We start from the raw sequence: 24,568 nt of genomic DNA, 5'->3' as shown, positions 1-24,568 counted from the left end.
GCCATTCATCCTGTGATTTCAGTTGAACTCTTACAGAAACAGTTTTCTCTCTGGCTATTAAGTGGGATTGCAGTCGTCAACTTTCAATCAAAGTTGATCACAGTTATTATTAAATTGCTAACTAGCACTGTGACCTTGATTTCGTACAGCCCTCAGTTTCATTTCACAAGGTTTCCTCTTTTCTCACCTTCAGAGAGCTCCAGAGGATCCCCCCTCCCGACGTGAAACGTAAATGCTGCCATTAAAATCCGCAGCCCTGTGCACATCCCCCCGTTTAAGGCTCCTGACAAGAGAATCCAGCTCACCAGGCTGTTGGTCTGTCCTTAACCCTTAGGAGGACACCAAACAGAGATCTTTTCCCAAGCCAGATCTCCACTTGTGATTGTGGTGTCCCCAAACTGAGATGTTGCATCTCAACCCCCCAATACAGCCCCCTGTATTTTTTACTTTGGCTATTTGGGGGAAGGAGCAAGAATATTGAATTGTCTTTTTAGCCTGTAATCTCTCACCAATAGAACTGTGATTTTGTGTCTGATTGCTCTATTTTGGAAGTGAAAAGACTTCATAGAAGGTGACCAAGTTGGCTCACGATTCAGCTTGCAGGTATTGCTATAGATATTGGCTTCCCAATATGAAAAATACTGGCTCAGTTATCAATACCTTTATTTTTGTCATTTTCACCAGTACTCTCATTTATCCTGTTCAAACCAGTGGGAGCACTGATGGAAAATAAGCTACTTAAACTGTTTGAATCTAAATACACAAGAAATTTTTTTTTACACTAATAAGAAAATGATTATTATTTACTCAATCCCTTTTCAGTAGAAACATCTAAGAGCCTATAAGGCTTTTCCTTTCTTTATACAGAAACCATCAGCTATCTTTTTGAAGAATATAACCCATATAACTTGTGAAATTTTGTGAATGCACTTGCTAAAAATTAATTTTCTCAGAGTAAGAGGCCTGCTGAACTATCTTTACATATTATCTTAATGTAACAGTTTTAAAGGAATTATTGTGGTGTGTGAAGAAAATACCATGTGTGTAGTCACAGAGTCCCTGTCTTTATTTTTACCAAGTTGTTTGTAATTATTCAGAATTGTTCCTGCCATTCCCAAAGCTTGAGCCATTCACAGCAACTCTAAAAGAAATGGCCAACAGGTCACTCTTTTACACCAGGCAGCCTGGGAAGCTGGTAAGACTAAGGAAAATGTTGTTGGACCACATGCATTCCAAGAAAATTTGAGGTTGGTTAAAGTATATTGTCCCTCCAGCATGAAAAAGTCCAAGGATAGACCTAGGAAAGCTTTCCCCATGTTGTGCTGGAACTCTGTATGTTGTTTTCCAATTGACATGCAAGAAAGGTGGAGGTTTTATTAAAAGTAAAGTGTGATTTCATGCAGGGGCTATGTATCCCTGAATGAGTCATCCATAGTGTTTTAGTGTCCATACCTTGCTACTTTGGGGTTTCTGTATTTTGTGCATCTATTTATTTTTCTCAATTTTTTACCTTTTGAACTTAATCTGTAAATTTTAGTGCCTATATATTGGTATTTAAGCTGTTATAATAACAGAGTTTTTTGTCAAAACACTAACCACAGTATGATCAGTAATGAAATTTGGGCTGTGCTAATGAGCTGGTAAGAAAATGTAGATAGGAAAAATGCCATTTATTTACCATGATATGAAACCCCAACGTTTCAAAACTAGACTCAATTTTGCCCCTGCTGAATAGTAAGCAGCTGAAATAGTGGTCCAAAACTGAGTTTGTCTCTTCAGGGCAGTAAGATTTTCTGGCTTAGTCACCTCTGCAATTAAACAGCTTTTTGACTTTAAGCATTTTTACCTGACACAGGCAAAGATTAAGATAGAAAATCATTGTACTTGTTGTTTAAGCTTTCAGATCTGTTTTTTTTTTTTTTTTGTTTAATAAGCTGTCCTTAAATTTTTTGGTTTGCCAATTGTTAGAGACCAGTTTGGAAAGGCTGCTATTGTGGTGGACAGGTATCCCTGTGCAGTCCCTTATGCATTCTGCTAGAGGAATAAACAGTTCTACAATTATCAAGTATTGTTGTGTAAGTGGGAGGGTAGTTTTATAAATTCAGCAAAACCAGAGGGAGATCCTGAAGAAGCATGCCCTGTGTTAAATATTTTATCCATAGACTAAATGTTTGCTATTTATCTGATTATGTTTTCCATATTTCCCCCCGCCTTACCTGGAAATCACTGAAATTGGTGAGAATAGCACACCATGAAAAATTTACTTTTCAAAGGGAAATGTTATGTGTTGAAGACATGATGTCAAGTTTAGACTTAAAGTACCATTTTTACAGAAATATGCAAATTTTAAACCTGAGAATCCAGAGATAGCTCCCTTGCCTAGTGTGCTATGGAGCTACTGGATCAATTTGGGCACCAGATTGTGTCCACATACATTAAGAGGATATTCATATCAGTCCTATTTTATTATTATTTTTTTCATTTTTATCAGTGATGCTGAGAAAAGCTGACTTGCATAGAAATTTTTCATCACCACTGATGGATTTCTCGTTTGGATTTTGCAAAATGAAAACATTTGGGTTGATCTTGACTAGGCACTTTACTTGTATTTACTTCCTCTTCCGTGATCTTGGAAAGTACATGGAAAAAACCCCTAATAGCATTTTTTCTTTTCTCTCTTCAGATCAAACAAAGAGGGGATTCCTCATTCTGTAAAAGGTGGCTTCAAAAAGCTTATTAAGGCTAAGAGAGGTGTTTTTATTGAATTGTTCTATATTCATGCTCAAAAGGACCAGGTTCTCCTTTCCTAACCATGAATTCATGGACTTGTTCTAATTTAGGAAGCAGGGTGGTCCTTATCTGTCTGAACTCCAGACTTTCTAGGGAAAGTGCTTTATGCATTAGAGCAAGAGGATCATGAAACCATTGGTTTCTTGATCCAGTGGTTTGGATCCAATTGGCAGAGGCTAGGATAAAGAAGAGGTGATATCCCTCTTCTTCCAGACAACACACACAATCCACTAGACTTTTCAGAGAATAGCTGGATGTATTGGGAGGGTCTCGGTCTGCTGCTCATGAATGGCAATGCAAATTCATTTTTGATAGCCAGGTCTGCATCTGATGTATGTGACAGTTGCACTTTTGGTCCTGCAGTGGGTGAGGTGCTGGGACAAGCCTGACATGCCATGACAAGTGGTCTCCAAAAGGTTGTAAGGTCCATCATGGAAATTAAAATCCTTCATACATTTGCTGCAACATTTACTTCATTTTCAAGAAGCTGAATGCTGCAGTAGCAACTTCCCTTCATGTACAGTTAACTTTCTAGAGTAAAAAATAACTGGAATATTTCCCTTGCCCCCTTGTGCTTTGGTCTGTCTGGTTAGCCATTAATGTGAGGTCAATAAAACCTGCTCTAAGTGCCCCAGGCCTAAATAGAACCAGAAATATTATAAATGCATTTTCTATTTTATTTTTATTCTACATTTTAATTATCCACAAAACTGGCACTATAGAATACTTCATTAATTGGACAAACCCTCATACTTGCAAAGGCAGTCATTCTGCCTTGCTTCCATAAATCTGCTTCATTTGTGTGGAGTTTAAACTTGTCACATCTCCATTATGGATATTGCAGTCTTTTGGGCAAGAAAAAGAAGGGTGAACATGCTGCCTGATGGAGGCAGGACTACGGGAGTCTTTCCTTACAGCAAAGGAACATTGTGCTGGACCATGTATGATTCCAGATGGGGAACAGGAGAGGTTATCGGGAGGAAGAACATTCTGTTATTCCTAGTAACTCCACAGATTTGCCTTATCTTCTTGTTTCCAGCCTAAACAATAGATTTAGTGTTCCTTGCTGAGAGCATGAAACCCCTGCATTGAGCCTGATGGATGTGCTTCATGTACTGTAAGAGGATGTTGCTCTCTTGAGAAAAAACACCTCTAAAATGACTAAGCTGTACTGTCCTCAAAGTTGAAAGTGTTGAAGTCTGTAGTATTAATTCTTCATTGAGGAAAGGGATTATAGAAAGTCAGGCTTTACATCTGAAAAAATATTAAAGATGCTCTTTCCATCTCCATTGTAAGAAAAATACGAAGTAGTTTTTCTTAGAAAGAGTCAAAAGGATGAAAGCTTTCCATTTTAAAGGCAACTAAATAAGTTAATCTCTGTACCTGGTCTAAGATACTGTTCTCTGTGATGTTTGTTTCTTCAGTGAATACAAATTGATGGAGTGAAAAATTAGTTAATGTTTATTTGCTAAAAATACAAAGAGAAAATTTTTATTTCATGTCACCTCTCTTTCTGTTTGTGCCTGCAAAACCTCTGTCACTCCTACTGTGTTGATGAGGCGCTGCTACCAGTGGGATGAGATAGTGTCTTCTGATTTCCTGTCTTAGTGAATAAATACATTTGCAACATCCCTAGCAAATGCTGCCTCCTTCTCCAGTGATGGTAGCAGTGCTGTGCTGATCACAGACCGCTGAGCTTGAAGATGATGTGTCACCACCTCCTCCTGCACAGTCCCCAGCCTCTAGCCACCCAGCTTGCTCCTTTTTGGTCTTGCTCCTTTTTGGTCTTGCTCCTCCTGTCACATTGCACAGCTACTTCCTAATCTCTTCCAGACTGAGGCAAAGATTTGTGTCTTGTGGTGTAGCTGATGGTTAATGCTTTCTAGCCTTTCTTCAGTGCTCCGAAGATTGGTGTTTTCAGCTCATAAAGTAGCAGGAATATTATTGTTATGGGGAACACTGTGCGGTGCGAGAATGTTTCTTGACAAGACTATTAATTAGCTTCTTAATATTTAAATCTATTGCCACTATAATTGCTCTTAAATCTTAAACAAAGTATGTTTCGTGGAATCTAATATACACACTGACATTTCTAGGCATACCATAAAGAAACATTAAAAAATCAATAGCTTTTTGCCCAAAATATTTAACGCTCCTAGCCTGTAATTATTAAAAATTAAAATAGAAGAGTAATTTTGGAAAGGAAAGTGTGTGAGAAATTCTTGTGGCTGAGTTTCTGAGGACAAATCCAAGAACTTCTTCTCTTTTTAGCTGAAACTGTGGAAACAGAGATGCAGTGAATGTTGCAAACATGACTGGGAGAATGACAAGTCTGAGCCAGAGAAGTTCAGGAAGGGCTTCACTGTTGGGTGATATCACAAAATTGAGGAGAGCTGTCATTACTCATTGCTTTTTGATACCCTTTTTTTTTTCTTAAAATTTTTGCTCAAATAAGCATTATCTATTGACAAGGGAGATGGGCTTTTTTACTTCTATGTTTTTGACTGTATAACACCTGATGCACGTGGTCTTGGTACCTGTGTATTGGCATACATGACTTGTGTTGCCATAACTTCATTTCCTTGCTCATTCTTGCCTATGTTGGCCTGAAAATAAGATCTCCTTTTGTTTATTAGAAGCATTGTAACATTCACTCTTTAAGAAAATTTTAAATTTAATTTAAAGGGCAGTGAATGTGCATGGATGCATACATACCATTAACCTTATTTAACTGTGAAGTAGATTGATTCCTCCTGGATCATTGTTGGCCTAACACTTTCTCTAGTTTTAAAGTTATGCTGTTTTCCATTAGCTGAGGATTTATCCAGGAATAATTTGTCCTTGCTTGTACTTTCTTCCTTAGTGCTACGTATATTGTCCTTGCTTAAGGAACTAAAGAAAACTGTAAAAGCCTAAAACATCCATTGTTAAAAAGTGTTAAAATGGCTTTTTCCTGACGAGGGAAATCCTCGATGAAGATTACCTCAGGCGTGAAGTATGAATGTTAGAAACATGGAGAGCACTGGTATTAGGGATAAAAGTGCCCGTGTAAAGCACTGAAACAAAGAAATTCAAATAATAATGCTCAGTTTATAAACTGAAGGATAGATATAGGCTTGTTAGTATAACAAATGATGCTTTCAGCTTTTGCCTGCCTGAGATCCTTCTGCCATGAGAGAAGAGCCCATGTTTTGACTTTGCTTTGTTTCTTTGCAGGAGTCAGAGAGTAATAAGTTATGTTCCCTATATTCCTTCCGAAATACCTCTACCTCACCGAACAAGCCCGACGAAGGAGGTCGCGACCGCAGCGAGCTAATGACCAGTGTTAACTTCGGGACGCCCGAGCGCCGCAAGGGAAGCCTAGCAGATGTGGTGGACACACTGAAGCAGAAGAAACTAGAAGAAATGACCAGGACTGAGCAAGAAGGTATGTGCTGGATAAGATTGATGCAGTTTCCCCACTCCCCCACCAGTCCTGTAGTTTTTATGGCATAAAGGATGTGTTGGGTATCGAGGGCCATAAAACTGCATAATTGGCAAAGGCTAGGATAAAGTTATTCACAGGTCTCCATGGCAATGGTAGTTTGAGATCCATTAGGGATTTTAGACAAATATTCCAGTTTTTAAAAACTTTAAAAACTGTCTTGGTTGTGAGTCAAAGCAAGAATGTTGGATTTGGTGAAAACTCAACTCTTACTTGAAACATTATGATGAATTCTTAACTGGCTGTGGACTTGTGAGGGTTATTCTTCAGTCGTATTTGTTCTCTTTCTTTTAAAAGACAAATGTTTATTTTTAACAATAAGAATGAATAAAACATGAGCTGGTTTGTTTTGCCTTAAAAATTCTCATCTTTCATCACTTTAATAACCCAGCATCTGTAACTAGGAGAATGGGAAACATTTTAAGTGTAAAAGTACATAGTACTGACCTATATAGCTAGAATTACAGGGGAAGAAATATCTTTTTTTTTCTCCAGTCTCCTCAGATATTGTTACAAGTATTAAAACAGAGATAAAAATGAGGACAAATCTTTGAGTGCTAAGGCAGTTTATGTAGCCAGTCCTTATTCAGATATTTTCATTGACTTTGCAAAGATTTTGGGCCATGGTAGGAAACAAACAGAATTGCAGAGTGAGTTTATCAGTGTATGTGTGCACACAGTCAGGGGCTTTCATGACAAAAATTTCTCCCCTTTTTAAGTATAATGAAGTCTTACTTGGTTCTGCAACAATACCTTTTAATCTGTGAGCTCATACGTGAGTTTGAATCAGCAAAGTTGTGAGAGCAGGAGGCTCTGAAATAGAAAAACAGGTGCGGAGGCATCTGTGTGGATTCTCTTAGATATTTTCCCAGTTCAGTTTTGTGGCATTAAAAATAACCCAGGAAGAATATTTATAATGTAGTAGAGCCAAAAGACAGTAGAGCTTTGTGATTCTTTTTTTCTTTGAAATAGGAATGAGTTCAGAATTATTTTGCCTCCTCAATTTTATTTTATGGTCACAGTGCACTTCAAACACTGCACTTTAAGTTCCCTTGGTCTTATATAGCAATGCAGATTTCAATTAAAATTGAAGCTGATACAATAATATGTTTAAATATGGGTAAAATCATGTAGTGATGGAAGTAGGCTTCCAAATTTCTTGGCATAATTGTTAAATGCCAGTGTGTTCTATAGGTGTCCTTTCTGAAGCTGGTGAAACATCTCTAAAGAGAGAATGTCCCAGATTCTTTACTACCATCTGTCTGTTTTCAGCTGTAAAGATCACTCTTTTAAAAATTGCTTTCTTAGATTTGGTGGTTAGGCTAGGAAAACTATTTTAAAGATTACTTTGGCAAAGTTGTTTTCTGCAGTCGGTAGCAGTCGTTCGACACCCCATGCTAATCAAAGGTCTTGGCTCGTACTTTGCTGCGGGAGTGCTCGAGTTGCTTTGATTATATTGACACCACAGCTAAGGCTTTTCCAGAAGTGTACTGGATGGTGTGCTAATAAAAATGTGCATCAAAAAAGTTTAAACATAGTATCTGTCTGTAGGGATTCGAGCATTTCATAGCTTATTTTTGTATGGGTTCTCAAGAATTTTCTGCGCTTCCCCTGTATTGGTATACACTGGTTGTTGTAAGAGTGCAGAGCAGAGAGATCCCTCTCTCTGAGTCAGAGCCTTCCACACTATGTGTTCTCATCAGCTGAAATAAAGGTCATTTTTGATCCATAAAATAATCTTGCCTTTTATGGACCACATTATAATGGAAAGCTATTCTAAAGTCTGCCTTCAAGTTCAAAGGTATTTGACTGTATCTTCATGTTTAGGTTAGGTTTAGATTAGATATTAGGAGACAATTCTTTGCTATGAGGGTGGTGGGACTCTGGCACAGGTTGCCCCGAGAAGCTGTGGACACACCTCCCTGGAATTGTTTAAGGTCAGGTTGGATGGAGATCTGAGCAGCCTGGTCGGATGCAAAGTGTCTCTGCCTACAGCACTGGGGCCGGAATTAAATGATCTTTAAGATCTCTTCCAAGCCAGGCCATTCTGTGATGATTTTATGGTTCTTCGTTAAGTTATTTTCCATTAATCCACTGTTTTCTATAGGAAAAAAAGTTAGTTATGTTTTACAGAAAATAATAGTACAGACTGGTACCAAATAAACTAATGAAGAAAAAAAATTAATGGAAAGATTGGGAATTCTTCAGGATGTTACTCTTAGGAAGTTCAATGTTTCTAAACTTCTGTGTAGGCCAGGAATATCAAAATTCTTAGAACAGCTTTGAATACCCAATTCGGTATTCAGAGGTTTCTCTGAATTTAAAAGAAGTACTCTCCGTACTTGTTTGATTAAAATAAAATGTTAAAAATAATTACTATTTTAAGATTGAACTTTGTTTTAGCTCTGTGCAGTAAGTTGGAGAAATGAGGTCTGAGATTATGAAATTGTTTTGCCATCTTACAGTGTCTTTTGAACAACCTAATAATAGCCTGATCACACAATTACCATACACGACGCTCTTTAACACCTATCCTTTAAAATATGTTTCTATGCAGTTCTTTTCTTAAAATAGTATGCAACCAGTGTAATTGAGGAGCTCTTTGTGTACTAAGTCCTGCCCTGTCACAAAATTGCTTACCCAAATGGAAAAATACCTGCTTTGTTTTTTTTTTTTTTAATAGAGAGAATAATATAATGGGTTTAATGAATGAAATGGAGAAAAGATGTGTTTTTACTGTATACTGTGGTGTGGGCTTTTAGTCCTGCATATCTCCTTTAAAAGAGTGTAATAGTTCGTGTTAGCCTCATTTATAGGGATGACCTCCTTGACCACTGATGTAGCTGTGGGATTTGGGCTAACACACAGTCATATGTCAGGTTAATTGTAGAGTCAAGTGTGGAGTAAAGAACTCAAGAATTCCAGTCACAGATCTTACCCCCATGCCAACACAGCGAAAAGTCTCTTAATATTGTCATAGAGTAACTTTCTGGTCCATCTATATCATGTGGATTTGAGAAATACAGGTTTTTGGGGACAAACATTCAAATACTTTGTGCTATGCACTTAGATATTAGGTGTCTGCTATGCTTGTATATACTCCTTGTTTCTGTTGTACCTCATGACACTGGAAAAGAAATATATGCTGGGAGACTTTATTGCGTCTAAATAGATATATTTAATCAGAGTCCTTTGGCTCCTGAAAATAAGTTGTCTAATGAGAATTTCATCTGAGCAGCTGTGACTGAGGAGGTCAACAGGCATTGCCTAAGAGAATATGGCCCAGCTGGTTAAATCTGGTTGTTGTAGTGATTTAAATGGTCAAGTGCTGCTTGTAATCCAGGACCGTCTGTTTGTAAAGGGAAGAGTGAGTGCTTCAGCATAATGTACAGCTGTTTTAATCTCTCTTTAATAATAGTGCTTCAGCCAGTGTCATGTCTTGTGCATGGTGTGGGAACACGGTGCCTCACACAGGAATATACCTTAGGTATGTTTTTAGCTTTATTTGTAGTCTGAACACAGATTACCAACATTACAGGATAAGCAACATATTTTTTGACTTTGTGGTCCAGTATTTGCATTTTTTGTACAGTAAGGCATTCCTCTGTCTTAATTTGTAATGATTTGCAAATGAGAAAACTGATGAGAAAATTGAAAAAGAAAAGAATGCTGCAAATATTTAGAGTTAATTTGAGTATGTAAAGACTTTGCTGACATGTGTTCTCATAAGACAGAAGAGGTCAGAAATGAACAGGTGTCTAATTTAATCAACAACATTAGACTCTAGGGCCTCTTGGATAACTTGGGTATATTCATCTTAGTTATTCTATGAGTTGAAGGATTGTTTTACTGGCCTTTTTCTTTGGAAGTATCCTACAGTACAATCAAGTATTAAAGCTCTTCACAGCTCAAAATGAAGAATTTCTGTTAGTGTGGTCCAACTGCTTCTCTCCTTTTCTATCCCCTTCAAGGAAAAGACTTTTCTTTTTGAATATTGCTTATGTTACTTTTGTGAGGCAGATTTACAGCCTGGGCTGCCCAAATTCTATGCTGAGAATTGGCTCCCAGACAACTATCCTAGTGTAGCTCATCATAAGCCTCTAGGAGCAATAATTAGTAGTACACATCTTGTCTGTAGCGAGGAGAGCAGATTTCTCCCTTTCAGATCTGGAATGCTAGGTTGGCAGGTCAGCTGGCACTTCTGAGCTGGAAACTGGGCATGTCGTTTCTGCTAAGTGCTAAGCCCTCATTACTCAGGGCCTGGATTCCTAATTCACTTTTGACCTTGATTCAGAGCAATGTATACAGTATCATTTTTCAACCAAGCTCGGTTCACAATTCTAGCACAAGCTTTTCATGAAGTGCCTCCCATTCTTGTTTCCTCCTTGAAGACTATAGTTGAACATTCAGAGATCAAAGATTTCTATGTATGCATGGTGGAATAATGAACATCTATATAAAGAGTAGTATATTCATAAATTTCCATCTATTCTCTGTCATGTGCACCTGTTTGTACTCTCTCTCTATGGGGGGATATATGGGTGGATATTTAAATTAAAAATTAAGGGTTCACATGTATTATTAATTCTGTATGCAGTAGGAAAATTCTTACTCTGTAGAGGTGGTTTTTCTGATTTTTTGTTATTTTTTTCTCCAGCTTCACAAGTTAATAATAACTGAACACTTTCTGTTATACTGTTTTAAAATAGATTAACAATTCCCCTATAAAGCTTTCTATCATTCTAATAATTATATTGGAATATAATATAAGTATATTGAAGTATTGCACACACAAATCCATGAAGTTCCTGCTTATTCATCGGGAAGTAAAGAAACTTAAACTTTCACATATCATGTTTTATAAGTGGACATTGGCAAACAATTTGGGTTGCCATTGTTTGTTTTATTACTTGTTAGTTCTGGTTGTTTTAGGTTCTTTTTTAAGAATCTTTGTGCATTATATTGTATTAAATGAATGGAGAGTTTCCATTTTTTTGTGGCTTTGTTTTAAGCCTGCCACAGCTGAGAACAGAGAGAGTTTGGACATGTGCATTTATTTTTTGGTATGGTTTTAAGCACAACCTTTGAGGACTTTGTGTCAGGAATTTTCTTTGGTAGATCAGTCCTAGAAGTGAACTGCTGACCATATGTGGTCAGTGAATATTTTAAAATGTTTTAAAAAAATTTTTGCACAGATTTAATTCAAGTTATCTGTCGTGTGGTGTGCTGGATACCCACACTTTCCACTGATGAAGGCATGATCCTTGGCTGTCCCAACACACTCAGTGTTTATAGACCTCTGTTCTTTCTTCTTCCTTTTTTTTACTTTTTTTTAATGAATAAAGATATTTTGTTCAAGACTTCAGAAAGTAATCAAAAAAAATTAATCAAATAATGAAATTTGCAAATGGTCACTGGCATTTCTCTTTGGATATGAAAAGCTCACCTTCTTAAAGTCCTTTCATTATCTTTGAGGACCCTACCATTATCTGCTCGGTACCATCCTCATCATGGCTCCCTTTTCTTCTTAAAAATCACTTTTGCTAAGAAAATTCAGAATCAGTTATGCATATGGTAAATTTAATACTTATCTCTTATTTGCTTTTTGTTGGAAGGCGTATATAGTGGCATCTGAGAAAGGGAATTTTTCTTCTAAACTCCAGACATGCTTCCAAAATAAAAACAAAATGAGCAAATAGCCCAAATGTCCAGAAAATAAATAGATGACTCAGACCAAGTTAAAGGAGAGATAGGAAGCACATTTTCCTAAATTGCTGTTTTCTTCCATTATTTACCTCCTTACCATATAATTAAATACATCTTATTATGTCTCTCTCTCTCTTTTTTTTTTTTTTTTAATTCCAATTATCTTGGTAAAATCGCTTGGTTACTTTTTCATTGCAATACATGATACTGTTTTAAAAAAAATAATTCTTCTATTTATTGACATAGATCATAAAATTCCTAATGCTTCTTTTGCTGAAGTCTAAAGTGAATTCCTATGTCTTAATGTGTTAAAGTGATTTTGGACCTTTTTTGGAACATGACCACAAAGGAAGGGTTTTCCAGTGTTATTTTCCTGATAACTAAGAGAAGATGCAGCCATTTTCCTTCTCTATTTGATTTTTCCATCAGAAATTTGTTATGTTAACGTATTTCCGTTTAATAAATTTAGAATGCAACATACATTTAAATAATATTTTTTTCCTTTTTTTGCAAAGAGAGACTCAGTCTGTGTAACCATACTATGTCTGGCCATTAATATTTAGTCTCATATTTTAATTTATCATTCTGACTGAAATTTAGGCATTTTGGATTATTCACTTTCTTATATCCTTTAAATTTTTCAGGATAGTATTTTGTGATTAAATGCTATCTCACAATTTTTATTTAAGAACTGGCACATCTTGCCATCTTTCCAGCTCATATTTGTGTTTATCTGGCTGCCTGAGCTACAGCCTTACCCACTGTTGTAGCATTTAAGAATCTAATCACTGCTCACAGGTTCTGTGTGGATATAGGAATTTTTCATCACTTTCCAGTATGTCTTATGCTGCATTTGAAGACTTCACTTTCCTTGTTATTGAAATTGTTTCATGGCACACAAATGGAGAGCAGCAAAGACTTTTACATGGGTATCATGGAGAATGAGATCTACATGAATAGGTGGATAGATTAGTTGGGCCATCTGCTTTGCTAAGATGTTTTTCATGTCCCCTCTTAGTTCTTATTCAGGATCATCAGCAAGGAACTGACGATCCTGAAAAAGAACTAACAACTGGCGAGTCTGATGGAGGCCTTTTGAGAACCTGTCAGGAAAATCATACACTTTGGTTACTGTCAGACATTTTCCTTGCTGTAGGATCCATGGAATTTTATGGAGCTTCTACTTTTCTAGAGGTTTGGTTTTCCAGTGCAGGTTGTTCTCTTTTTGAGGCTTTGAACCTGTGCATCCCTACAAAATTATTGCTTTTGCTTGTAAACAGAGTTGATCCTGATAGAGGAAGAGTCTGAAATTCAGGTCTCATTTCTGAAGATTAGTACATCCATTCTAGCCATGAAAATTCTTTATTTTTGAGAAGGTACTTGGATTTACTGTTTTGAGATTCTTATATTATGTTGAAGAAATATTTTCATTCAACCTAGAATATGTGAGATGGGTAAAATCCTTTCCATTGGAAGAAATGTGCCTTCACCCTGTTCTCTTTATCCCTGAACAGGACAGATTATACTGAAAAAAGCTGAAATCTTCTCTTTGCCATCATCTGCTGACCATTCCAGTCAGTTCTTCCACAGAGATGTATTTTTCAATGTCTTACCTTCAGGAATCATCTTATTTTTACTTTTTCTTTAATCCCAGTGTAACCCATCAATTCTGACATTCTCCAGTGTTAGATACAATTTAATTTATTTTTTTATTTCATGAAAAATTGTCCCAGTGCTTCCCTCTTATATAATTTTCAGCACTCTGTTCCTCTACACTTCTGTCTCTTTTTTAGACATGGTCAGACATCTGCTATCTTTACACTATTTGTATGTTATTATTACTGTGAAAGCATTATTAAAAAAGCATATCTTAAAAGCCAGTTTTTTTCCTAGGGGCAGTAAAAAAGGCAAGATCAGTATGAATAGGTACAACTGACAATGAGCTCTATGGTAGAGAGTATAAGTGAGTAAATAGCTGTAAAAATATAGAGAGTTGTTTCAGTTGCATGATCTTGGCAGCAGAAAAATAAATTCAAACTTCATTGGTTTCTGATGTTCTCTGACACAAACAATGTTATGATCAGATCATGCTTTAAAATGGCAATTGAAATACATTTTGTAGTCATCAGGTTAATAGTAGGGACTAGACTGTGATATTTTCCCTCCTAAAATTTGCTAATGTAAATAAATATAAGGATTCAAGGGGAAAAATTGGTCTTGAACATGGCTGATCCTGTATGCCATTGTATTTTCCAAGTTCTGGAGGGTGAATGGCCTCAGATTGCTTTGGTGATGGACTTTAGTTTAAGTTGTTCTTACTTGCTTTGCCATTCCTGCTGTTTTGCAACAGGGCCTAAAAGTGCTTTAAGTGCTTGTGACTGGGGTAATGAATGAAAATATCTTCCCAGCACTGAGAGTATTGCATTAGACTGAATAGTCACCTTACTTGTAAAAGCACTATTAGAGAGGGGCAGCTGTAAGTAAGGATAATGATTTCTGTCCAGTGCTTATTTACTGAAAATTGTAAATGTATTATTTATTGAGAGCTCTCCAGACAGTGCTTGTCAGAATAAAAATGTCAACTCTAAGCAAAATGTTATAATACATAATAAAAATGCTAGGTAAACACTTTGGAGATGCAGCTAATTAGATCTGCTTTTCTTAAAGAAATGACAGTAAAAATGCTCTGCAGCATATACATTTTAAATGCTGATATATTCCTTATTTTTCCATACAGTATTTGCTTTAGATACCTTATCATTATTTAAAAATAATTTTGACAACTTTATTTGGTTGCCACAGGAGAGACAGAGGCACTTCCTACCTGGCTGCATGATGCAGCTGCATGCTCAGGCTTTCCTGTTCATCCCGTGGAGAGAGTAACTACTCTCACCTCTGTGCTTCAGTCTGAAACTCCAAGATGCCACTTTGTTTGTGAGGGAAACCTGCCTCCAGTGGAAGCAACAAACAATTATTAAGATTAGTCTTAAGCCATGCTAATTAAACCTGAACAAATATTCCTAACAGGGAGCCTAAATCCATTCAATGTCAGTGTTGCTTTGGTGTATTATTAAATATTAGTAGGACTTAGAGAGGAAAAAAAAGTAGCTAATTTTTTTCCTATTTAAAATATTACTTCATTTAAGTTTTATTTTTATTTTATTTTTTTTCAATTTTATTTTCCATGAAATTTGCAATGAGAATTGGAGCTTAAGAAATTTGGAAATCTTTCTAGAGTGTTTTACAGTGTAAGGGAGGAAATTGTCTTTTGAATGTATCCTTTTTTACCAAGAACTGCTCAGTTAAGCATCATAAAATTTGGGATGCCATCATGAAAAATAGCTCTCTTGTTTTGAGTGTATCAGCCAACCTGAGAAAGAGCCCTGCTGTGATTATTTTAGTGGCAGTCTATCTGTGTCCCCCTGCTCTCGCTTTGCTGTTGGTTCTGATGTCTTGAAGGCTGACCAAGAACAGAGACTAGATGCAGTTAAAGAATAAAGTAGGGATTTATTAGAAGGCCTCAATGGATCCACCTTGGGTAGCACAAGAGCCCAGCCAGGGCTGCACCCAAGATGAACCAAAATGGTCACAAAATGGACAACCAGTCACAGGGTCTCATATTTTATACATTTTGGTCGATTTGCATATTGTAGTTAATAGTCCAGTTATAGCTTTAGCCCATGAAGTCCCATCCTTCTTGTTTCTCTCTCTTCAGTCCACCGTTCTTTATGCCCTTGGGCCTGAAGTTTGGATCATTTGTCCTTGGTCCCCAGCTAGAGAAGGAATTGTTTTGTCCACCTACTCTGTGAAGAGAGCTCACCCTCCCCTAATGTGAAGCTCAGAAATACACACTAAAGCAGTACAGAATCTGAAAAATAGAAAAGCTAAAACCTGAAGCATCATTTCCACAGAATCAAGGAACCATGGGGTGGCTGAGGTGGGAAGGCACTGTTTCTCTGCACAGGGCAGGATCACCTATAAGAGGTTGTTCAGAGCCATGTCCTGTCAACTTTTAAATATCTCCAAGGCTGTAAACTCCACAGCTTGTTCAGTGTTTCATTACCCTTATTATAACCAAGGATTTTCTTTTGGTTCAAGGGAATTTCCTTGATTCCCATGATTTATTTTAAGGCCACTAGTTCTGCACTGTAAGACTGAGCTGGTACCTTTAAAGACAAGAGGAACTTAATTATGATAAAGTCTAATACTCCCTGAACTTCTTGCTCAAGCCCTGGCTGAGCCCTATTCATCAGCATAATTTGAGTTTTAGCCCTGTGCCTGTGCTCTCACTTCCCTGTGCGTAGCTGATGAGCACAAAGCGAAAACCAACAATAAAAACACAATTCAGTGCTCTTAACTACATATTTCTGTGCTTCACAAGTGTATTTTGGACTGTGAGGAATCCTTCTAATTCCTATTTGTAGCCAGGTTTCTTCCTTATTTGCTCATTGGCACATTGATCTCCAAAATGTTGGAGTTGTTAATGTGTCAAAATCCACCCTCTTCTGTCCCGCTCTAGTAACATAAAGAAGTGATGGTGTTTTTGTAAAGTTCAGATTGTGATATTCCCGAAAAAAAAAGTGCACTAGTCCTTGTTAAATATAGTCTTGAGGGCAAGAGCTGTGTAAACATCTGCAGAGAGCTCCTGTTAGCATTGCTCTGTCCTGACTAGCAGCGCTCACTCTGTTGCAGTCTTGGGTCTGTCTTTAGCTTGGGCTGCCAATCAGTAAAGCTGTGCCAAAACGTCTTGTTCTACAGCCTAGAATTTTGGAATGTATCTAATAGCTGTTTTCTTTTATTAATCATAATATATTTTTAGTTTTACTTACATAGGTGCCCAGAGTTCCCGGGCACGGTGCCCTATGTATGAATGGCTGTTTATTTCATCTTCCTTTTTGTTAACTGCTTTACTTAATGCTTTACATAACCATTTGCCATATTTTGACATGAAGCTAAAATGCACTGCTGCCTGCTCACATTTCTTAAAGAACTTGATGTGACATCACCCTCTATGGTAAATCATGATCTTCACTGAACCTAAAAAACCCCATCTTGAATACTCTTCTGTCTTTTATTTGTTTGAAAATGTTGAAGCAAGCAGGCTCTTTCACCCATCTGGAAGAGGCCTGAACACTACAGCTTAGAGAGCCTGCAGTGACACCAAAAACATTAAGGGGTCTGTACTGAATGTCTTAGTCTAACACCACCTTAAGAATGAATTCTGTTTGCATTTGTAGCTATGCTGTGTGTGTTACAGGATATGCATGAGGACAGGACTCGGCTCTTTCTACTCTATCTGAAAATTTACCTGCATATTCAATATTTAAAACAGCTCTGCTTCTCAGTGTAGGTCTTAGCAGTCCTTATCGTATCTTAAATATGTAACAAGCAGATTACTTTTAAATATTTACAGTGAAACAAAAACTAACACATCGGGCAGAGGTTTGTTAAAATGTCAGAAGAACTTGCCGTAGTGAAAAATAAATATTGAACCAAGTTTATTCCTGAGGTGACTCTATTAATTTCAATAGAATTACTGCAGGAGTAGTTCTGGAAAAAAAATCTGTCAAGATTTTGTATCATAATTTAAATATTTTTCCACAGAACTTTGAATAGCCCAGAAATAATTTTATAGGTCTGGCATGCACATGCATCACTAAGTAAAATAAGCTTCTTTGCCTCAGCCTCTGTTCCCTCTGTGGACTGTTTGTGTTTTTTAGCTGTTTAAATGGGGTTGTTGCAGCTTTGTTAATAGGTTTTGTTACATCTGCAGTTATACTTGTAATTAAAAATTTAGTTGGAGCATCGGTTCCCCTAGGTTTCAGTGTGTCTGGTGTTTCTGTGATATAATAAGTAGACAAAGAATCACGTCTGTTGCCCTTTTGTGTCTGTGTATCAGGTAACACAGCAGACAGTGGCCAGATATATGACCTCAAAAATCAAACCAATTTGTTAATGAACTAACAAGGCAATGTAATAAGCATCTCTATTCAGTCATTTCCCTCAGCTTTTGGTTGTTCCTTAGAGCAAGGGTAGCCAGTGCTGTATCAACAAATTATTTGATGACAATAATTTGGCTGATGAGAATACAAGGAAAAAAGCCACAATCTAATTAGAAAACACTGTATGTTAGGTGGCAAAATGTGGCTAATGTTTTATATCTAATTGTAAAACTGCAATTTGCAACTTTCACTGGTTAACGATTTTTACGCCCCCCTTCCTCCTTTCCACACAGAAAATCATTTAAAAAAAGGCCAAAAAAGAGACTACAGGATTTGAAACACAGTGGCCCTGAAGTGATGGGAAAATGGCCAAGGTGTCACAGCTAATTTCTGACCCTGCTTTATGAGTTCTGCTGTTCCTTATTCCCCATGTCAGTCTGTGAATCCCTGAGGCTGTACACACTGGCCTAACATCACTCAACTCCAGTTTTATATCCTCTTTTAATAATGTTGAGTCTATTCTGTCCAACTTTGATTCAGACAACCTGCTTGTCTTGAAAAAGTGGTATATTTAATCAGTGGCTCTGTCTCCAGCATAGCTCCCACTGCGTGAGACTAGAGCCAAAGAGTAGTGCAGTGGCCTGTCACTTCTGTTTGAATAGGTAATGTGGAGCTGCTCAGCCGAAGAGACAGGAGCTGGAACTGCTTGTTAGGACACACGATCAAAAGCCACTCTCTGCTTTCTGCCAATCAAGCCTCATGTCGCCTTGTGGGGCAGACATTAAATAGATTTTTCTGCCGTACACTGTGGGCACTTTGCCAGTCTGACATGTGAACTGTTACAAAAGATACCAGAGTTTCCACTTCTTGCTGACTGCTTTTAAATATTACCAAGCCCTTGCTGTCCAAAGTAGAATATTTTAAATAATGGATTATGATAAATTTCCACTACAATTAGGCAGTCTCCTTCCTGCTCCCAACTCTTCAAAGATATTTTGAAAAGCAAAACTGTAACTTGGTTTCTGAAAACAAACAAGCAAACAAAAAACTGTTGAACAACCCTATGGCACATAGATTTGAACATGATTATTGTCTGAGCGTTATGGTGAGTTGTTGCTTTCACTTGTGCTATTTTGAATATTGTTTCTATTTTTAGTCTTTTTACATTATTTAATTAGATTTTCCTAGTTGAGATCATAGCACTGTTTTATTACTATGTTTATGGGAAGGGATAATAATTTATTTTTTTTAAATGAGGTTGAATTTATTGATTGTGTTTATTGGCTGCTGGTGCAAATATAAATGTCTTAAAATGGCTCTGTAGTTGGTTTTAGTTATACTTTCCCTTGGTTTTTTCCTCTTTGTCTATTACCCTCCATAACCACCTCAGCTCTTGTGCCCATGGCAACAACGCTCAGTGGTTGAGGCTAACAAAGATGACATTTAAGCTTTGCCTAAGTAATGAATATTCTTTTGTAACTTCCAGGGCCACTGAATTTATGTCATTTTTTAGAGGTCCCCAGTACCTAGAGAACTGCTTCTATTTATGTACTTGTGGTCGTGATACCCAGATATTTACTCCCTTGTGCTTACCCTTCCTGATATATCTTTCTTTTTTCTTTTTTTTTTCTTTTTCAAGTAAAACTTTTTTTTTTTAACCAAAACATACCATGGCAATCTAGTGGAATTCATTTAAACAGTGAGCTACACATAAACAGCTGCTCCTTCAATAAGCCATTCTTTATAATACCCTTATTACCTTCTAGTGTCTCAAATTCTGATTAGTCAACAGTGCTGATTACTGTATGGCATTCCACTGCCCATCTTCCTTCTGCTCAGCTGCTCATGTCTTAGCTGTTCTGTGATTACAACACAACTTGTGCATTGTTTCTCCAAGTTGTCCTTCATATTGTATATCTTTAAAAAAACCTCTAAACTCTGTTGAGGAGATGGGGAAAAAAACCTAATTTGAGTCACCATAAATTCCCTGAAACTCTGTGAAATGTTTTTCTACCACTGTGATCCTCACAGTCTGTGTGCTCTTCAACTTTCTATTGGAATGAATGGATCTTTAGATTTAGGAGGGTAATCAATAAACAATGTCCAGTTAAAAGAACTTTGGAAAAATGACAGTTACTTATTGCAGTATTTGTAACAGAGCAGGAGCGACCAAGGACTGTGGGGTTTTAAAAAAAAAAAAATCCACCAAACTCAAAACCCACACAGTGCTTTGTCCTGGTTATGCTTTCACAAAAACCAGTGGGTTCAGAAGTCGTTAAGAACAGAGCTTTGTCATGAGAAAGCAGTTTGGAAAACATCCCCCCATGAAACATGCTGGGTTTCAGAAAGGTGTGTGGTGGCAGAAGGAATGCACAAAGTGCAAATGGGAAGGGAAGGAATTCTCTCCCTGGTGCTCTGGATCTCCAATTTCTGCTCAAAGCAGCGAATGCAGGGGTTTGTTAAGGACATAAAACTTTGCCAGCTGCTTTGTAGGTAACTAGCACGGCAGAGAGGAGAACACCCTTTCTGTGGCTCCCCAAACCCCCGCAGCTTCCTTTGGTGCAGCCCCTCAGAATCAAGTCCTGGTGAGCCTGAAACGCTGACACGCTCAAAACGCAACCCCATTAAAGGCCTTAAATCTGTCATTGTGCTCTGGAGCCTGTTCTGAAAATAGCAAAGCTCTTTTTGTAAATTAAAATCGGTGTGAATGGGAACAGATGTTGACATGCTTTACTTTATCTGCAGGGATCCCCGTCAGGGGGGAGAGGGTCACTGAGGTTAGATGGCAGGAATTACTGCAAATGTGCAAAGGACAGGGGAGCCTGACACAGACATTGTCTCTGGCTTTACCAGAGCAGGGAGAGCATCCACTGGCTACTGCTGGGGGCTGAGCAGGCTGGGTGCAAGCAAAGATGGTTGTGTAACAGCTTGAATTCCTTGAAGAATGCTGTCCCCTTGTCTGTCTGCTCACAAGATAAAGGGGAGGGGTGTTTGGCCTGTTTTACAGAGTTGGTCAGATCTGGATTCCAAGGGATTCTGGGTGACCCCAATTCCCATTTACTTCCATGTTACCTGAGCTCACTCAGGACCGTGTGGAAGGTGTTTGGCATAGCCAAGGCTCAAACTACAAAAAAATTGTGTTCAGTCTGACATTTGGTAGCTTTTTTTTTGGAATTTCAGCATTTCCTTTTAATGTATTGGGTGAACTCTCATGTTGCATTAGAGTCATCATCAACTTTTAATAGTTTTTGAAATAAAAACATAGTTCTGTTCTGAAATGTGCAATTTATTAAATAACTTTGCTAGTCAATCTCAATAAATTCTTGTTGAAGATTTTTCCTGATTTAAAAAAAGATAGCAAAGGATGAATTTATTTATAAGAACTGTAATAGTTTCCCTCAATTCCTTTTATATTTTAGATTACCTTATAATTTTCTAAATCTACATTAACAATAATGATCAATTTTGTCAGTATTATTCACACCTTTTATTAATTTAGCATAGATGAATAAATGTGAATGTTGTGAAGAGTTGATTGGGAATAGATTTTAAATCTGACAGTTAGATTACAGGGTACCTAAGAAAAAATGGCTCTTTCACTAGGTACCTAGTAATTTAATTCTTGTTTGAAATTATTATAATTTATTACAGTGTGTGGGTCCTAATGAATGTCTACTATTAAATGAAAAGGAGAAATTGAAATTATGAAATTCTTTTAACTTGTATCTTAAAAATCCTCTTAAACAATTCAGTAGATATTAATAAGCAATGTGCTTTTCTTTCCTTTTTGTATGAATGCAAACAAAAACATTTTCCTTGCTACATAATGATATTAGATCAGTGCTGTTGGAGATTCTTACTTAGAATCAAGACTGTTTTGAAATAGAGGGGAATAATTTTATGTGATGAAAAATATCCAAAATTTTCTACCTTGATCAGACATTTAGGCCTTCTTGTATCTTCTCCTTTTTCCTTCTTCAAGGAAAGCTCAAAATCACTACTAGTAGTTTTGCTGTTGTTAGAAATGCAGATGTATATGTGTGAGAAATGAAAATTTTTCTGCATTTTTTTTCCTACTGAAGGAGTCAGTCATTAGAACATTAGAATTTAATACACATCGTACTTTTACTGTCATGATGTAAAATTATTTTTCCATTTTGTTTATCAGTTTTCATTTGAGGAGTGGTTAGGAGAAGTTGGTAAAAATGGGCAGGTGTTTCCAAACTAATGGAAAATGGACAGGCAATGCCAAGTAAATGTAGCAAATAGGTTATAGTGGTATTTGAAATAAATTATTGAACACAAATTGTGAATTATCTTTATTAATTATCTTTAAGAGGGTGAAAACACATTGGAAATTTCTTTGATACAAATGATATCAGTTCATACTAATATCGTTCACTTAAAATTAGGCCATAATGAAGTTATAAAATATATTTAAAGAATAGAAGGACTTTAGTTTTTCTCTGTAACATACCATGGTATCTAAAATTATGTGACTATCATAGCAGAAACTGATAAAAAAAGGTTAGAGGTTATAGTGGAAATTTCATTTGTAATTGCACTGTTCACAAGTCAGCAACAGTAGTGGCCTTTGGCTTTCACTAGTCTCAAACTGGCTCAAAATTCTCATCTCTGTACTGGGGTTTCTTTTGTAGCTCTTTTATGTAAGAGCTTACTTTAAAGGATTTCTATTATAATTAAAATATGAACATGCATCCTTCTACAAGTCAGAAAAATATAATTCTAACCTGGACAAGTCACTCGGTTTGCCTGCCATTTCTCAATTCTTTTCTTTAAGGGGAAAGCTATACAGCTCCTAAGAGAAGTAAAATCAGTATGACTAATAAAATACTACCTCTAGTTACCTGTTGCTGTCTTGTAGCTGACAGATGGAACACTGGTTGGATATTCCATTTTAAGGTTCCAAGGTAGCATTGCATACTTGCATCCTTTGAGATGCATGTGTATTTTCCTCTGGGAAGGGAGTGTGGGAAATTATTCCACTGCATGTTTCCTGATATGCTGCCAGAACTGAAAGGAAAAAAAGAACAGAAAAAGAGAAAAGGAGAGGGAAAGATAACACTAGTAAAAGGAAAATAAAAAAGAAAGGTGAAAAGGTGGAAAACCTGTTTTGGGTTTGGTTGTGATTTTTCACTTCAATATTTTTTGCATTTTCATCAAGGAGATATTTTAAGTTCAAGTACTCTGTACACAATTGTGGTGCAGTTTGGTTTTGTATGAACTTTGCTATTTAGCTGATAGGATTTGTTTGAAGCTACTAGTAGAAAAATGGAGACTGAACAGAATTTGTTCTTTTCAAACTTCTAAAAATACTCAGGCCTTTCTCATGAGTTAGGAATTTTTATATGTTTACTGTTCTTCACTATAACCAATTCCAACAACAGAAAAAAATAGGAATATGCTAAGACATGAGCCGAAAAACCCTTAAGAGCTAGCATTTCAAAATATAAACATGAATTAATGCTAGTGTCAAATTTCCCCCTATTTTCTGAATTTCTTTGGCATATTCTAGCTATGTATGTTGTTTATTAAAATTTGTTTTCAGTAAAATATGTAAGTACTATGAAAGGAAATTATTTTATTAAACTTGCAGTTTTTGAACCTTGTATGTGGTATTGAATTTTGAACCTTGAATGTGGAAATCTGAATGAGATGAGATTAAAAGGTTTAAATAGCTTTAAAATTATATTTACATTAGTGCAATCTGTCCTTTTTAATACTAATCTGCTTTTTTAGTTGAGATTGTATTATAAAAAAAAACCCACCCAGGGTGCATTAAAACCGGCCAAAATATTTACACTGCGAAGCTCCTTTCTTCATTTCCTAATCAGCCAGAGTTCTCAAGGAAAAGTTCAGTTCAGATATTAGCTATACTTCTTAGAAATGACCTTGTGGGGTAGAGAAGCATGGCACAGTGGCACTTTCCAGCTGTACACATGGTATCCGTCGGGGTACAATCATGCTCAGTCCCAGCACCGCAGGCTTGGACATATGTTGAGTTTTATTTCTTTCTTCTGACATTAATCCTATTCACCAGCTGTTCTGCCAGCTGCCATTCTTCAGCTTGGAGATTACATTTTGGGGGATACCAACAATCGCCTAGTTGACCAGTGTTCTCCCCACTTACTTTAAAAATGATTGGAGTTTTGGGTTAGCATTGCTCAGTCTTTTTTACTGCCTATGTCCTTAATTGTCTTTGAATTCAAGACTTGATTTATGATCACTTTGAATACACTGCAGAAAAAACCCTCAAAAGAGCTCTGATTTCCACCATACTGGTAAATCTGTGCTCACAGAAGGGAAAAAAAAAAAAAAAGGTTTGCAGTTAACATTCTGAAAGCTGTAATTAATGTTACATGCACTATTATGTAAACAGCATTAATTAGTGACAAATTCTTCTGATAAAAATCATTTTTAATCAAAAGAATATCTTAATTTTTCATTTTTACATGAATCTATTTTAAGAAGTTGCAGTTTTGTAAGAAACTGTTTCACTAATCTAGTTTGAACAGGCTATTAAATCTCTGCTCCACTCATAACATATACTAATAAGTCGTATAGATTTCTTAGTTCATATTCCAGATGATCTGTCCATAAGCAGGATGTTAAACATCTGTAGTTT

The 24,568-nt window shown here is 36.7% G+C and overlaps 1 protein-coding gene across 13 annotated transcripts in view; it reads left to right on the top strand.

Moving 5' to 3' along the window:
• The window catches only part of SOX6 (SRY-box transcription factor 6), a 370,587-nt gene that overhangs the window by 149,152 nt on the left and 196,867 nt on the right, over window positions 1-24,568 (top strand). For all 13 annotated transcript variants that reach the window (XM_077179864.1, XM_054635990.2, XM_054635992.2 and 10 more), the window contains one exon: window positions 6,007-6,217. In XM_077179864.1, the coding sequence (XP_077035979.1) occupies window positions 6,007-6,217 (211 nt within the window). The remainder of the gene's footprint in view (window positions 1-6,006; window positions 6,218-24,568) is intronic.

Source organism: Agelaius phoeniceus, chromosome 6 (genome assembly GCF_051311805.1).
Source record: "Agelaius phoeniceus isolate bAgePho1 chromosome 6, bAgePho1.hap1, whole genome shotgun sequence".
NCBI lineage: Eukaryota > Metazoa > Chordata > Aves > Passeriformes > Icteridae > Agelaius > Agelaius phoeniceus.
Note: the sequence above shows the minus strand (reverse complement) of the source record. Positions and strands in the feature narration are given on the sequence as shown.